Raw genomic sequence first — 15,644 nt, 5'->3', positions numbered from 1 at the left:
CAAAGCGAGTTCCTTTGAGATGATTGGACAAATGACCAATGCCACCATCGTTCCAGTGAGGGAAGTCTGGTAACAGTGGGAGAAGACAAGATATGAGAAAGAAGAGAAAACAAATGTAAAAAAATGTCAACGACACAGAAAACTAATTTGTGACATCAATAGAGAGCGACCAAAAGCGTAGATGAAAAATAAAAAGCTACGCTGCAGGCTGGTTGAGTGGAGTGAAAATGAGAAGGGGGGGGGCAGAGGTGACAAATTCATCACATGTGTGGCAGTGATCATGGCCAGGAATAAGCCAGCACTGGGTCGGAAAACAGACTCAGAGCTGCATCAACAACAAACACAACTCACCCTCACTCGGCTGCTTCATAATCCCCCCCCCACCCTCTCATCTTCATCCTCACATTCTCCATTTCGCTCCACTCCGTTATTCACCGCCTATCAATGTACCGCTTCCATCTCGACTCTCCATCCCTCTCTCTCCCTCGCGTCCCTCCATTGTGACCCGACAGCGTGGGCTCCGGCTATTATGGAATATTGTGATTTGCTCGCTGCATTTAGACTGTTGAGAGGAGGAGAGGGGGAGGTGAAATAGAGAGGTAGAGGGAGATGGAAAGACAAAGATAGAGATGGAGAGAGATTAAAACAAAAAAAAAAAGAACATGTACGACCTTTGACGTAAAGCTTAGTTAGCCTTGGGGCATTAATAAAGCGGAACAAGGTGTGTGTGTGTGTGTGTGTGTAGAGGGATTTCTCTGGACTTGCAATGCTGCAGTAAAACTGCCCCTACGCAATATAGGGCAAGGGCTGGGAGGAGAGGAGAGGAGAGGAGAGGAGAGGAGCTGTTGTGTCCTAGTTTTACTTTGACCTCTATCCGTCTGTCTGTCCCTCTTCTCCCTGATGACATCACACACATTATGAGAAGCTCCAGAAGGCCTTTAGATGCCTGGGACTGTCAGTGAGCTGTTTCCCCAGCGGCACTCAGCCTCCCTGGGCATGACTCATAATGAACACCACCACCACCACCACCACCCCCTGCACACCACCACCTACTACTCCTCCTCCTCCTCCCTCTTCTACCAAGAGTCCTCCACTCACTCTAGCTCACATCCTCCATGCCGCTCTCATCACACCCTCTTCTCCCTCTTTTTAATCGTCTCCTGCTATCTCTCCTACTACACCCCCTTTTCTTCTCCTTCTTTTACTCTCCCCCCCACCCCCCCTATTCTCACCCTCCATCCCTGTTGGCCTATAAACTCCCATCCCACAGTTGCATTATCGCCTCCCCCCCTCTGTCATCCTCTTACTCCCTTTCCGAGCAGTGCTGTGTTATCTCCCGCTTTCAGGAGGAAAGTTGGCTCTGGAAAACAGCCAACACTGGGTGTGTACACATACACACACACACACACACACACACACACACACACACATAACAATCCAAACATAATAAACTAGTGATGCAAGTATGACCTAGCACTGATGCAGGTTCACAAAAACTGCAAACACGCGTGCAAAGCCCCGCCCCACTTAGCTACTGTTGCTACGCTTTCCGTTCTCGAGCGGGAGCTAACGGTGGCAGATCTACCGCCTGAAACAAATGTCTCCTTTATTTCAGACAGAGGTAGACAAGCGGGGGCTCCTCAATTTGAGCTGATGACCGTCGTTTTCGTCATGTTCGAAATGGCATGCTAGCATACTGCATCAGTCTGTATGTATGTATGCTGTACTGCGTACTAAATTAACGATTAAGTTTACTGTTCACACTGAAGCAAACTCAAGCAATACCACATGACTGCATCGATCACGTTACCGGTCGGAGCTACCGTTGACTGAAAATTGTCACAAATCTCTTCCACTATATGCTCTTTGGCTGGGAATAACGCTAGGTTACTACTGCACAAAGCTAGTTAGCTGGACATGCTAACAATTGTAGCATATGTTGAAGCAGATAAATGGATTTTGTGTTTTTGGTTTCGGAAAACCTTTAAAAAAGACATCCCCTGTAAACTCTTTGAATGCCACGTATCTCTTTTATGGCAGCACCATGCAGACGGGTTCAGTTTTTAGTATTTTGGGAAATCCAAATCTTGACAGTCGCTAAGCTATGATTGGACAATCGCTGTTCGGGACACACACACACACACATACACACACACACACACACACACACACATTCTCCTACACGGGATACTGACATCAGCGGCCCCTGAACTAGCAGAGCGTCGAATTCAGCAGAGAGGGACTCTCATATCTGAGTCCTAATATAGCTCATAAACTAGGCTGGCTGCACTGATTCAACACTGGAGTCTGTGTGTGTGTGTGTGTGGATGTGTACAAGTGTGCGTGCATGTGTGTGTGTGTGTGTGTGTGTGTGTGGATGTGCGTGGAAGCAAAAATGAGTCTCGCCGCTTTGTGTCTCCGATTATTATTGTGCAGATCAATTACCCAGCAGTAAATTACTCTGCCGGTGCACTCACATAATTATCAAAGACACAAATGACAGCCACGCCTGTGCGCGCAGGGGTTATATCTTTGCATATTGATTCTCCCAGCGTGAAATTAATCAAATATTTTAGCATTGCACTTGGATAGGAAAGCAGGTTATTAAAGTTGAATCAATCAGTCAGGCGTGGGGCTGGAAAATTAGATGTTTTCCAAAGTGAGCTATTAAGTCTAATGAGGGTATGGACTTAATGCATATAGCGTTACCTTAAATGACATTTAGAACTCTCATTATACAAATTCTTGAGTTAGGTAACATAACTCTTTTGTTGTTGTAAGCATTACACTTTTACCTAGGACAAACGGATGGACAGACTGGTTACACTTACAGGTTAATTGTTCTGATCATTCATCAACAAGTCCTTTGATAAACATTCTGAATCATATTGAATCATAAATGCTACGATGTAGCTTAACAGAGGCACAGGTAGAGATAAGATGAGTTATAAAGTCATCAACAGACTCAGCAATACAACACTGTTTATCTAAAGTTTGCGAACATTAGGTAACTTCAAAGCCACCACGAGGTATTGGTCATACCAGACCAAGTAAACCTGTAGTGTATTGAATTGAGCAAAGGCGTGTTCATTGCTTATGGATTCAGGTTTTTATTGTAAAATAAATAATGCGTAATTTCCTCTTTGGCTGTGTCAGTGTTGGCTCAATAGATAGAGAAACAAAAATGTAATGACACAGTAGCAGGGCTGGATTAACCCACTAAAGGGTCCTTGGGCAAAAATCAACCCCAGTTGACCCCCCATGTTACCCCCAGTCGCTGTGAACGGGGGTGAACGGTGAATATATCCTGTTGAGTTTAAATGGCCATCATGTACAGAGCACATAGCAGATTATAGCCGGCGTTCCATTATATTCTGTCTTTATATCAGTTTATTTAAATGTGGATATATTCAATTTTATTTGTTACATCGCAAGAGTTGCTCTTATCATTTATTAGTAGCAAAATTTAAAAAGAATGTTTATATATATGAGATAATACAAAGATTTCTACAAAGTAATTGCGACACAGTGAACATATAAGACCCCTGAGGTTGGTAATGTTGCTGTTTTCTTTTCTCATGAGCCGCTTTGAGGAGACAAGAGGTGATAGATTATGTAACAGCAAAACAACAGTGTAGACACACCAAGAAATCAAAGAACAGCAATTTACCTGAATATTTTAATACGAAAATAGCCTTCTAGGTTGAAAAAAAAAGCATCTAAAAATAGCCTATGTCTGGTGTTAAAATTAACAGAAAAATGAATGTGGGAGAGCGAGCGAGTGAGAGAGGAAGGAGGGAGAAAGGCCAAGTTTAGGAGGGCTTTGATGTGCAAGATGGTGCATCAGTCTCAGAGTGTAAATGTCAGGTTCTCTAACGGAGAAAGCCTTACCCTGCCTGTGTGTGTGTGATGAGCTGTACTGCAACACACACACATACAGTGAGGTCCTGGTATGGATCTATTCCAGTTGACTACTGGTACACACACACACACACACACACAGCGGGGTTATTTCTGTCCGACTGCTGGGAAAAGAGGAGGAAGGAAGAAGGGATGGAGGAGGACGTGGATGAAGGAAAGGAGGAAAGGGCAGAAGATGAGAAGAGAAGTGGAGATGAAAGTCGGTCACAGACGGATCGACTCCATATTGATGCTTTATTGAAGCCGCCACGTGTTGCATTTAAACATCAATAATTCAATATTGCAAGTGTCTTTGAGACTATTTCAACTACGGCGAATTAACATAAGTCTGGCATTCTGACTGGCGGTGATGTTTTAAAAAGCTGTACGTACGGAACTGTTGAGACCCTCTGATGTGACGTTTCACCCTAAAAATATGACCTAAAAATGAAAAAAAAAGCTGAAATTTGGCAAAAAGTCTCAAAGAGTAGAAATTAGGTTAGAAGGGAGGGATAGAGAGACACTTCGGGTAGGACATGCAGAGAGGTACAGCTCTGTTAGGTTGTACTCAGACAAAGCGGTGTTTGGAGGCTAACGTCGCCATGTTCACACTGACAATGCTAACATGCTGATTATCACATAGCGGGTATGACGTTTACCAGCTTCGACCATCTTAGTTTAGCAAGTTAGCATGCTAACATATGCTAATTAGCACTGAACACAAAGTACAGCAGAGTCTGGGTAAAAAAAACATTGAAGGGAAAAGGAATTGCCATAGCGGCTCACGTGATTCTGTTTACCTCAGAAATCGGAAATCGGAGCTGTTAACCCCAGTTAACTGCGTTCCAGTTGCCAGGTTAGCCACCGTTAGCTATGCCAGTTGATAACGACGGTATTTTGCGCATTCAAACACTGCAGCAACATGTCCACCGATAGAGGTTGGTGGGGTTTATTCGACATTCCAGTTAAAATTCAACACATTATCGGATAGCAGTATCGAGGAAGGCTAATGCCCGCACTCTGACTCCTAATCACAAAAATGATGTATTTAAGTAGACAATGTTTTGATCCTAGTCGGATCTTAGTAAAATAAACAAGGTTAAGGTTTTTTAGGAGACGTAACTACTGAATGAAAACAGTATTTCTATTAAAGAAAAGAAACTCAGGGCAGCTGAGTGGTGACGAGGAATTTACTTTATACTGAATCTATATGGACAGCAGGTAAACATATCAGGATTTAGTGTTGAATCTGCAATAACAGCAAACAGCAAAATAAAATGGAAGCAGATGAGAAAACAGGAAGACGTCTTAAAAAAACTAAAAAGCTGATAAAACATACTGGGGAACAGGGGAAGTATAAGACATGAAAGAGAAAATAAACAGGTCAAGTTTGATGTCTGAAATCTTTTAACGACACGCCCTGATCTCTCCCTCACACACACACACACACATACACAGACACACACATCCATTACAGAGCAAGGGGATAGATTTACAATCACAGGAAGCCAATCCCACAGACACTGACCCACCAACCCTCCCTGGTCTGAACCTGATCCAACAGACAGAAGTCTAAGCCTACTGCTCTCTCTCTCTCTACCTCCATTATCTGTCTCACTCTCATATACTCAATGCAAAAAAAAAGAAGCATGTAGATATCCGTCAAACATGCTGAGTACACATATACAGGTACTTTAAAGCTCTTGCTCAGTGGTTGATGTAGGTCTCTTTCCCACATCAATATTAACCAATTCCATGTCTCTGTTGTTAAGGCTTCCATTGCTCGAAAAAAGTGTCCAGTGTAACATTCACAGTGCAGGTGTTGTTTCTTTTGTTACAGCTGAGAAGTGAATAGCAAAAAGTTTTAGAGCTCTTATGTGTAAGATATACATGCGATAATGCTCGTAAATGAGAGGCAAATTGAAATTAATAACAATAATGACGTCTAAAAACTTGAATCGTGAGGAGAGGGGAGGGGAGGGGAGGAAAGGAGGCTGTGATAGGCTCTGAGCATACTGTATGTACAGTCCACTGGGGCATGTAATGAACTGATATCATGCAGCGTCAGCAGCGGCCCCCTAATTTACTACTATAGATTAACCCTAGGAGAGAGTTACATGTCGAGTCACACGGTTAGAGGAGGAGAAAAAAAAAAAAAGTATCACAAGTACAGTTCTGTTTCCCCTCCACTGAGCGCACAACTCTCCGACTACCAGTTACAGTCTCGAAGACCTCTGCTTCATGTCTTTGGTGCCACCTATGGCGATAAGCGGTAATTGCCAAAACAGTCTTACGCCAAATAACGACTATGACGCTACAGGTACGACTCTAGGGTCAGTTTTGGGCATGTCAGTTCCGTCTCGTTACATGCATGCAGCATCTTTTCAAAATAAACTTCCAACGTAGGTTTACTTAGTTTTAGCTTAATTGGCTCGGTTTAGGCAGCAAAACTACTTGGTTAGGTTTAGGAAAACATCGTGGCTTGGGTTGTAATAAGTACGTTTGTTAATTATGTAGGTGGCGTTAGTTAAGTATGTAAGTTACATAACAACTACAGCTTTTTTAAAGAAGACTAATTGCCAACTTTCTCATGAAAGTTAAGGAAGCCGGCTTTTAAACCGATATCCTGAGTTTAAAAACAGCTCACGGGTCTTTGAAACCAGGCTCCCAAGCGCTCTCGTTCTTTCATGCTCCTCTCTCTGGACTGTCAACCGATCAAATGTCTCTTTGTAACCTCGCCTATTCATTCAGACACATAACTAACCAATGGAAAGCTTTGGACTGACAGAGAGAAAGTGTGTGTGTGTGTGTGTGTGTGTGTGTGTGATTGTCATAACAGAGCCGTCGATAGCTCTTTTTTGTGTGTGCAGAGAGTGCACGGACGTGATTTTACTAGTTTGGCAAAACTAATTGCACTGCATGTGTGTGTGTGTGTGTGTGTGAGTGTGTGTGTGTGTGACATGAAGGGAGAAAGAAAGGCTTTGAGGACCACAGCCATGTGTATGTGGTCGAGTTACACAGAGAACAATAGCCTTATTGTACCTGTGTCTGCAGCTACTGTCTGTCTGGTGTCGATAGAGCAGCTCTGCACCGATTCTCTGTATGATGGATCATTTTTTAACATTTGAAACAAGATATTTCCTTCACGATAATGAAGTTCTGAACATCTGAATAATATGATGTTATGTGTACGATCAGTGGATTGCCCATTTCATGTACAACAATCACTTATTGCAGTATGAGAATCTTGAATTGTGTCTTCTTTAATCCCCTCTCCGTTTATTATGGAGATCATGTGTTCGGTCGTGTGTGAGTATCTGTCTGTCTGTCCTCGACTAATCTCGCATACCACTGGACTCATCATCCTGATATTTTCCGTGCTCATTTAAGGACTTTTTGTGGTTGGGGTGATTTGCAATTTATGAAAAAGCTATTTTATTATCGACTGATTTACTCCGTCACTGACTGCTGACTCGTCACTCACAGTGATCTACAACTGCTTCAGCAGCAAAAGGCATTTCCGCTAATCGGCTGGGCTGAGAACAAGCATTACCGAGTCTGTTGAAGGACACATTTTGGCCTTTGTTGAGGCCGATAAATTACGATTCTCTAAAAACAGGCATGGCGCGACATTAATAAATCCCTGTTTTTTGTTATCTTCGCCGCCATCTTGACTGTAAGGGAGCCTGGAAGGACAATTATTTGTTGTTTTGGATTGGAGAGGGAGACCTTACTACTGAGGGTACTTTTCTAGCATATACGTATGTCTGGTCTATCCATTCATCCATCATCTATCTATTTACCCAGGGTCAGTGTCCTTCTGTAGTTACTTCTGTTACCTCCTCCAGGTTTCCCGGAGGATACCCAAAATCCTCCCCTCCCCTCCCGCCCACTCCAGGGTTTCCCACAGAGTTTTACAGCCTCACTTGAAAAAATAAAAGATAACACCTGCAGCGGGAGGCGGCATTCTTACGCCGTACCCCAACCTCCGCCTCAACCGGCTCCTCCCAGTGTGAGGGAGCCGCTGCTCGATACCGAGGTCCTCTCAGGTCACTGAAGCTCCTCGTGGAGGAAATACTCGCGGCGGTCGAGCTTTGTGGCTCGGCTCATTCTTCACCGCCACGGTCCGACACGTCCTCACCCGCCGTTAATCGACTACATTTGATGACAATAGGGTTCTAATATTCTTTCTTTATTGATGCTTCTAACTACTTTTAAATTAATTCATAAACCAAACCAAAGATCAGAAGCTGATAAAACTATGAAAAGGTTGAAAATGAAACAGGAAATCAAGGTTTCTACAGTGTATATATGGGGGCTGCGAGTAACAATTTTCAATTTAAAATTGAATGAATTGTCAAAATAATTGCGAAAAAATGAAAATTCCCAGAGCTCAAAGTGCCATTTTAAACTTGTGGTTTTGTCCACTTCAACTTCTAAATCACACGAATATGACATTTAAAATACAAATCCTCACATCCGAGGAGCCGGATCCAAACGATTAAACGATCAATGACTGGAATAGTTGCCTATTATTATTTTGTTTATTGACTTATCAATGAATGGACTGATTGTATTAGCAATCCTGTCCAGTATTAATTAAAGAATTCACGTTCAGAACAGAAACCCGTCATTTTTAACATCCGTGGACCTGCTATGCCACAAACTCAGCAGAAAGAGCTAAAGAATGAAAGAGTCAACCACTGCTCTGAACTGAACTCAAACTAGTCCCCCCCCCCCCGATGTTGGCACTCGGCCCTGCAACCATAGTAGCATGCAGGAGGGGGGGGCTCGGGGTTCCCCCACTGGGCTGACTGGGGTGGGGGTGCAGAGGGAGGAGAGAGAAGAAAGAAATGGAAAAGAGATGATGCAGACAGGAGATCAAGAGTGATTGGGAAAGAAAAAAGGAAAAAAAAGAGGCGTGTGAAATAGAATTTCTCCTCTCCGATCCCATGAGAGTTAAGCGAGAGATTTGGATGAACGAGAGATGAGAGGAGGGGGGAGGGGGGGGGGGGGCAAAGAAAGACAGACAGGAGGAAGAGCGGGAGGAGAGTGAAACTGGAAAAGGTAAATAAGGCGAGCGGAGGGAAGGTAAAAGCCGAATGGGGAGGCGTGAGGAGAGATCGGGAGGAGGGGGAGAGGAAAAAGGGATGGATGATGGGTACGGAGATGAAAGGGATGAAAAGAGGGATGTATGAGGAGGGGGGGGGGGCATGAAAGAATGGAGCGAGAGGAAAGATGAGAAGGGTGAACAAAAATGTATGAAAAAAGCAGGAGAAGAAAGATGGTGACGGTGAAGGTGACGATCGCTATCAGAGAGAATGTATGATAGCCAGAGGGCCGGTGGGTCCGCTGTGCTAATCCGTATTGTCAGATTATAGCGTAATCCCATGATAACACACACACACACACAGAGCTGGGTTTAAGTGTCCGACTGGACCCCGCGGTGATGAATCGGAATATGAATCGGGGATCCAGAAATTTCCCGGCCTCGGCACTGTGCTTGTTGCTATGGCGATGGCTCCAGTAAGAGGAAGAGACAGAGAGAGAGAGAGAGAGAGAGAGAGAGAGAGAGACAGAGAGAGACAGAGAGAGGAGAGAGAGAGAGCAAGAAAAGTGTGGAAAGATAAGACGAGGAAGAGGGGGAGGGATGGAAAAAAAACTAAAAACCAGAACCAGGTTTGGCACCAGTCACACACACACACACACACACACACACACACCTACACACACACACATATATGTATGCATGCACACACAGTCATGCGGACCCAAGCCACATGTTCTGCATGTGTTGAACAGCTGCATAGGACCAGCCCATTAGCCAGCGCACACAAACAAAGAAGCCCATTGGCTCGGGGAGCGCCGCTGCTTCGATGCCGCCGCAAAACAACCGCCCGATGGGCCCGAAGCGACACGCGCCTACCGTGACAGCGGGATCAAAGGAGGGGAGTCAGCCGAACATGGATGTTGGTGTGCTACTATATAAACACACATGCTGCTGACGCTCTTGAAACCCATGCGTTTTAGATTCATGCTCAATGTCAACTTTAAGACTTAATGTTCTGAAGTAGCGTATCAATCATTGTAAAGTTCCTTGTCTCACTTGTTTTTGTTGTAAGAAACAAAGAGGGTACTTTTCCCTGTTTTTTTTCTGAAGGCTGTGTTGTTGACTATGCTTTGATCTTGGATTTACAGCAAAACTCATTTCTTAAAACTTGACTCAGGTTCCATCAGCTGTGATCCAACAGTTTCATTTTCATTTCATTTGAACTCAAACTTTGACCTTTTTTCGAAACCTTAGCAAGTATTTCTGTTGCCTAAACCTAAGCAAGTTCTTTCTGTGAACACAGAAGTTCAATTTGAAAGGCGTGTGCATGTCAGCAGCTGAAACTGACACGTCTGAAACTGACACTACAGGGAGTACGTGGAGCGTCCTAGTTTGAAGCTTCGGGCCCACTGACCAAGCTGCTGAGTTGGGAGTGAGAACGTATTGGTAAAAACACATGCACACAAACTGTACACACAAATATTTGTAGCCTAAGAGGCAACACGCACTCATAACCCACAAACACGTGCTCTTTTTCTGGACAAACAGGAAGGACAGATGTTGGACCATCGTGGTGGCTCATCTGGATAACAGGTGTACTGTGTTAGAATCTGGTCTGGGACTTTTTTTCGTGTCCCTTTTACACCTCCCCCCCCCCCCTCTCTCCAAGTCTGTCTTTCCACTGAAACCGTTTAAATAAAATGCAAAAAGAAAAAGTAAAGAAAAAAGAGAAGGGTGCAGCTGCAGCTTAGGTGGAATCTTCCAGAATCTCTTCTTTCCTGTCGTCAGCTCGGGCCGTCCAGATCCTGGCCCAGTTCGACGTGACTAATCACTCTCACCGGCTCCCTGGCAGCAACCCACAGCCAGCCATACTGATTCATTGGGCAGGCACAGACAAACAGGGGGTGGGGGTGGGCCGGAGAGCGAATGAAACGGCGATGTAGAGAGAAAAAAGATGGAGGCAGAGCAAATGATAGACCCTTCAGGGATTTATGATGTGTGCAAGCACACTGCCAAATGCAAATGTAAGCAGTCTCTGCAACATATGTGACATATGTTTGTTTTTCTCGTCATATAAAGCTGCACTTCCCTGTTTGTGTATCGTAGCAGCTAACAAAGCAATACGGGGAGAGATACGAGGGAGGTGAGTGGATATCAGCGGGCGAAAACCTTTCGGCTGATTGTCAACCGGAACGTCCGTAAGATGGCGTGAAGCGACCGGTTGATCTCGGGCACTGAGGGCATTCGAGGGAGGTATTGGTATGATATCTTACCAAAAAAAGTCACTCTTTATTTTTCGCACGGTTTCCTACGAAATTCCAGCGACACGCCTCAATGTCTGCTCGTTACACGCATGCAGTCTTTTCAAAATAAACCTCCGTCTTCACGGGAAATAACATAGTTAGGTTTAGGCAATAAAACTACCTGGTTAGGTTTATGAAAAGATCAGGATTTGGGTTAGAATAACTACGGAAGTTACGTGATGAATAAATCAGCGTTGACGAACAGCGTACTACTTTGTACTTCCTCGTACATGATAACGTGGACGACATACAATGATTTTGTGGGAGATCTACGAATTATGGTGCATTATTTTTCATAGGTATAGCTACGAAGACCGACACGGACCGTTTATCTGCATCTACTGCACCACGCTGCAGGGTTACCGTTTTATATCTCTCTCATCCTCCTAGTTTAACAGCAGGTGAGGTAGTCCTCTCCGTATCACTCTAAAGTCTGAAATACGTCAGAGTACAGAAGCTAAAGGCATTCTAACTCGCGTTTCACTGGAAATTTTAAGGATGAACTCATAACTTCGGCAGCAAGCCAAATCTTTACTTCTCCAATACTTTTGCACAAGCTAATGACATTCCATTCATCCATCCATCCATCCATTTTCCTCCGCTTATCCGGGGTCGGGTCGCGGTGGCAGCAGGCCAAGCAGGCTGACCCAGACTTCCCTCTCACCCGCAACATTTTCCAGCTCATTCTGGGGGATCCCGAGGCGTTCCCAGGCCAGCTGGGAGATATAATCCCTCCAGCGTGTTCTGGGTCTTCCCCGGGGTCTCCTCCCAGTTGGACGTGCCTGGAAAACCTCCAGTGGGAGGCGTCCAGGAGGCATCCTAATTAGATGCCCGAACCACCTCAGCTGACTCCTTTCGACGCGAAGGAGTAGCGGCTCGACTCCAAGTTAGCTCCTGATGACCGAGCTCCTTACCCTATCTCTAAGGCTGAGCACGGCCACCCTACGGAGGAAGCTCATTTCGGCCGCTTGTAGCCGCGACCTTGTCCTTTCGGTCACGACCCAGAGTTCGTGACCATAGGTGAGGGTAGGAACGTAGACCGACCAGTAAATTGAGAGCTTTGCCTTCCGGCTCAGCTCCCTCTTCACCAAGACGGTCCGGTGCAGCGCCTGCTTTACTGCTGCAGCCGCACCGATCCGTCTGTCGATCTCCCGCTCCATCTTACCCTCACTCGTGAACAAGACCCCGAGATACTTTAACTCCTTCGCTTGCGGTAGGCACTCCGTCCCCACCTGGAGGGAGCAATCCACCGGTTTCCGGCAGAGCACCATGGCCTCAGATTTGGAGGTGCTAACTCTCATCCCCGCCGCTTCACACTCGGCTGCAAACCGCCCCAGTGAATGCTGGAGGTCTCGATCCGAACATTCCATTCATGTTCAGTCCTAATAAGAAAATGTTTGCACGATAACATACTATAGGCTAGTAGCCATGCTAGCGGTCCTGTGAGGCTGTGTGTAGGCACGGCGTCACTTTGAACAGTGTCGATGCTAACACGCTAACACGTTCCTACCCTCACCTATGGTCACGAACTCTGAGTCGTGACCGAAAGGACAAGGTCACGGCTACAAGCGGCCGAAATGAGTTTCCTCCATAGGGTGGCCGGGCTCAGCCTTAGAGATAGGGTAAGGAGCTCGCTGAACATCAGTTTAGCGGGCAATGTCCACACGTTACCATCACAGCTTGTTGGCACGCTAACATTTGCTAATTAAAGTAGCACTAAACACAAAGTACAGCCAAGTGCTGTCAAGTTATCGGGCTGCAGGGGCTGTGGAAAATGAAATGAACGCAGGGGAAGAAATCAACTTGATGAGATTGGAATAAGTTCAATACGATTAATCACTGTGTGTGTGTGTGTGTGTGTGTGTGTGTGCGCGATGGATCACATGGCTTAGCATGAGGTCTGTGGTGACTTAGCAGACAAACAGAGACGTTTCAGTTCAAAGAAACAGAAACTGTGACATGCTGAAAAACACCAAGGGCAAGATTCACTCTGAATACAACTTTCCATCTTTTAGTTCCTTCTCTTCTCTTCTCTTCCTTTCCTTTCCTTTTTTTCATTCGGGAGGACGGAGGCTTCACACTCACTCAAGTTTTCCCAGCTGCTCTGAGGATCGGGTGCAGACGGTCTGAAAGTCCTCCAGTCATAAGTTCACCGATCATCTTCAACCGTCAGTCTACGCACATTTTAGAAGATTTTAAGCTTCCTGGAAAATAAATCTGACCCAGATTTCTGCCTCCAAATCGGCAGGGGAGGCATCACAGAGAGTACAGAAGGAAAGTCTGAAATATTTATGAGCTAGGTGAAGGGGAGGCCTTCATCGCCACAGCTTCATGTCCTGCTTTAAACATCACTTGTATACTACTAGCGGACGCTCGTGCGGTGTAATGGTGAGTAAGTGGAAGTTAGGAACAGCCTGAACCCGTAGTCCATGTAATTCACAAAGACAACATCTGTGATTCACACAAATAAAGTCCCCTTTGCGACATTTAATGAAAAGAAAAAGTGGGAAAATTTGACAAAGTACAGTAACATATAGAATCAAATGCAGAGCTATTTTCGGAAGTGCCACTACAAATAGGTTTACATATCCTTACTTTGATCCAAATTAAGTATTCGGTTTAAATTTGTGCTACATTTGGATGGAAACCTGACTTAAAAAATGTTGGAAAATAACAAAAACAATCACAATTTTCTGAGACATCTTTATCACTTATTTTGTCCAACCAACAGTCCAAAGCCCAAAGACACTCACGGTAATAATCAAGTGTGATGAAGAGAACATTCTCACATTCTAGAAGCACATTTTTGCTTTTAAAAAACGACAAACGATTAGTTGATCGTCAGATAATAACAAATAAATGAACAATAATAAACAATTTGTCTATTCTTCATTTATTTATATCATCAGCCAAGCAATAAAAAACGTTACAAAAGCTGTAGGCCTGAAAAAACTATATGAGGGCTGATTCTGGATAATAGAGAATGAATTTGACTTTAATAAGCTATAAGCAGCAGCAACGGCTGTGGCTACAAACACACTTGCTGCCGGGCTGCTGCAATGATGCTGCACCCTCAAGACGGGACCGGAGGAGGTTCCAATAAGAGAGAGGGGGAAGTCACCGGGCTGACTTTTATGGCTAAATTATGTTTAATGGCCTTTAATAAGTTAGTCTTGTAAAAGCTGGATTTGGATGAGACACAGACAATCATACACAAATACAGCACAAACTATAAGTGGACGTATCAGAGGTCAAGTATTATACGGAATCTTTTTAAAAATCTGCTGCTGTGATCCAACACCAGGCATCTGTTCAACCACTGGATCACACAAGCACCGCTATGTATGGACACACACGCACACACACACACACACACACACACACACACAGTAGTCCAGACTCAACATCTGTCCAGGCAGGCCAGTCCCTTCTGGTCTCCGCTCACTGCTTCCTGTACGACGATGCAATGACAGACGCGGTCATGCAGATATTTGATCACACCAGATGGGGATGTTACAGCTTACAGTAGCGTTAAAGGACAGCTTCCTTTTTACAGAGGTCAAAAGTGTGAGGAATGGATTGAACTGTGTGATCCTCTGCTCTGATGTAAGCTGCAATCATTAGCGTGTCCGTAAACCGGGCTTACTTGTAAGGGAGCCGGGAGGGGCAATTGAGTGAGATACAATTCTTTGACTGGGAGGGGAGAGGGACACACCTGGTGCTTTCCACATCACACAGCAAAGACAGCATTTTCAGCTTAAGGTGCTAACGTTAGCTTAATTAGCTTCGCCAGCTGCAGCTGATTTCAATGAGAAGCCTGCTTTTGTCTACCTCTGTCTGACATCACTATAATTACTAAGAATTTCGAGGGGTAAATTATGTCACCACAACAGTAAATAAGGGGGGCGGGGCTTAATGAACTCAGGTGTTCATCCACTGGACGTTAGAGATCAGTATAGACTCCTATCTGTACTGTAGCAGAAACACATGTCTCTGAAGTAAATCACAACCTTAACCCCACATATGCTCTCACACATATCAGTGACCTCAGGGTGTGTCAGTGTTTTCCCAAGGCTCGAACCTGCACCCGAAACTGTGTCACGGCCCTGTTGTTAGTGGCCACTCGCGTAGCAAGAGCAGCGGCATTCATTCACAAAAGTCCCCAGGCGCCGCTAAATGTATTCGCTGCTCTGCATTTCTGAAAAGGTTCTCATGCAGAGTACAGTACAACCTTGTCCAGACCATGTTAGCTTAAGTTTAAAAAAAATAAAGAAAAGGATAATTTCCTGCCTTTATTAGCTGCTCAAAAATTTAATTTGAAGCGGTAAGAATACACTCAATGTTATGAATTCAGGGCGTGAGTGGAAAGATCCCGCAAGGCACAGTGGCAC

The 15,644-nt window shown here is 44.8% G+C and overlaps 1 protein-coding gene across 8 annotated transcripts in view; it reads right to left on the bottom strand.

Moving 5' to 3' along the window:
- caskin1 (CASK interacting protein 1) overlaps window positions 1–15,644 on the bottom strand; it is an 89,421-nt gene that overhangs the window by 65,290 nt on the left and 8,487 nt on the right. Inside the window, exon 1 of one of the 8 annotated variants that reach the window (XM_031876227.1) lies at window positions 352–9,432. The exons of the other annotated variants lie outside the window; for them this stretch is intronic. Coding sequence (XP_031732087.1) covers window positions 352–370 — 19 coding nt within the window. The 5' untranslated portion in view covers window positions 371–9,432. Of the gene's footprint in view, window positions 1–351; window positions 9,433–15,644 lie in introns of those variants that run through there. 8 annotated transcript variants of the gene reach the window in all.

The sequence above is a fragment of the Anarrhichthys ocellatus genome, unplaced genomic scaffold (genome assembly GCF_004355925.1).
Source record: "Anarrhichthys ocellatus isolate YVR2014 unplaced genomic scaffold, GSC_Weel_1.0 scaffold106, whole genome shotgun sequence".
In the NCBI taxonomy this organism is placed as follows: domain Eukaryota; kingdom Metazoa; phylum Chordata; class Actinopteri; order Perciformes; family Anarhichadidae; genus Anarrhichthys; species Anarrhichthys ocellatus.
This window is presented reverse-complemented; position numbering and strand designations above follow the sequence as displayed.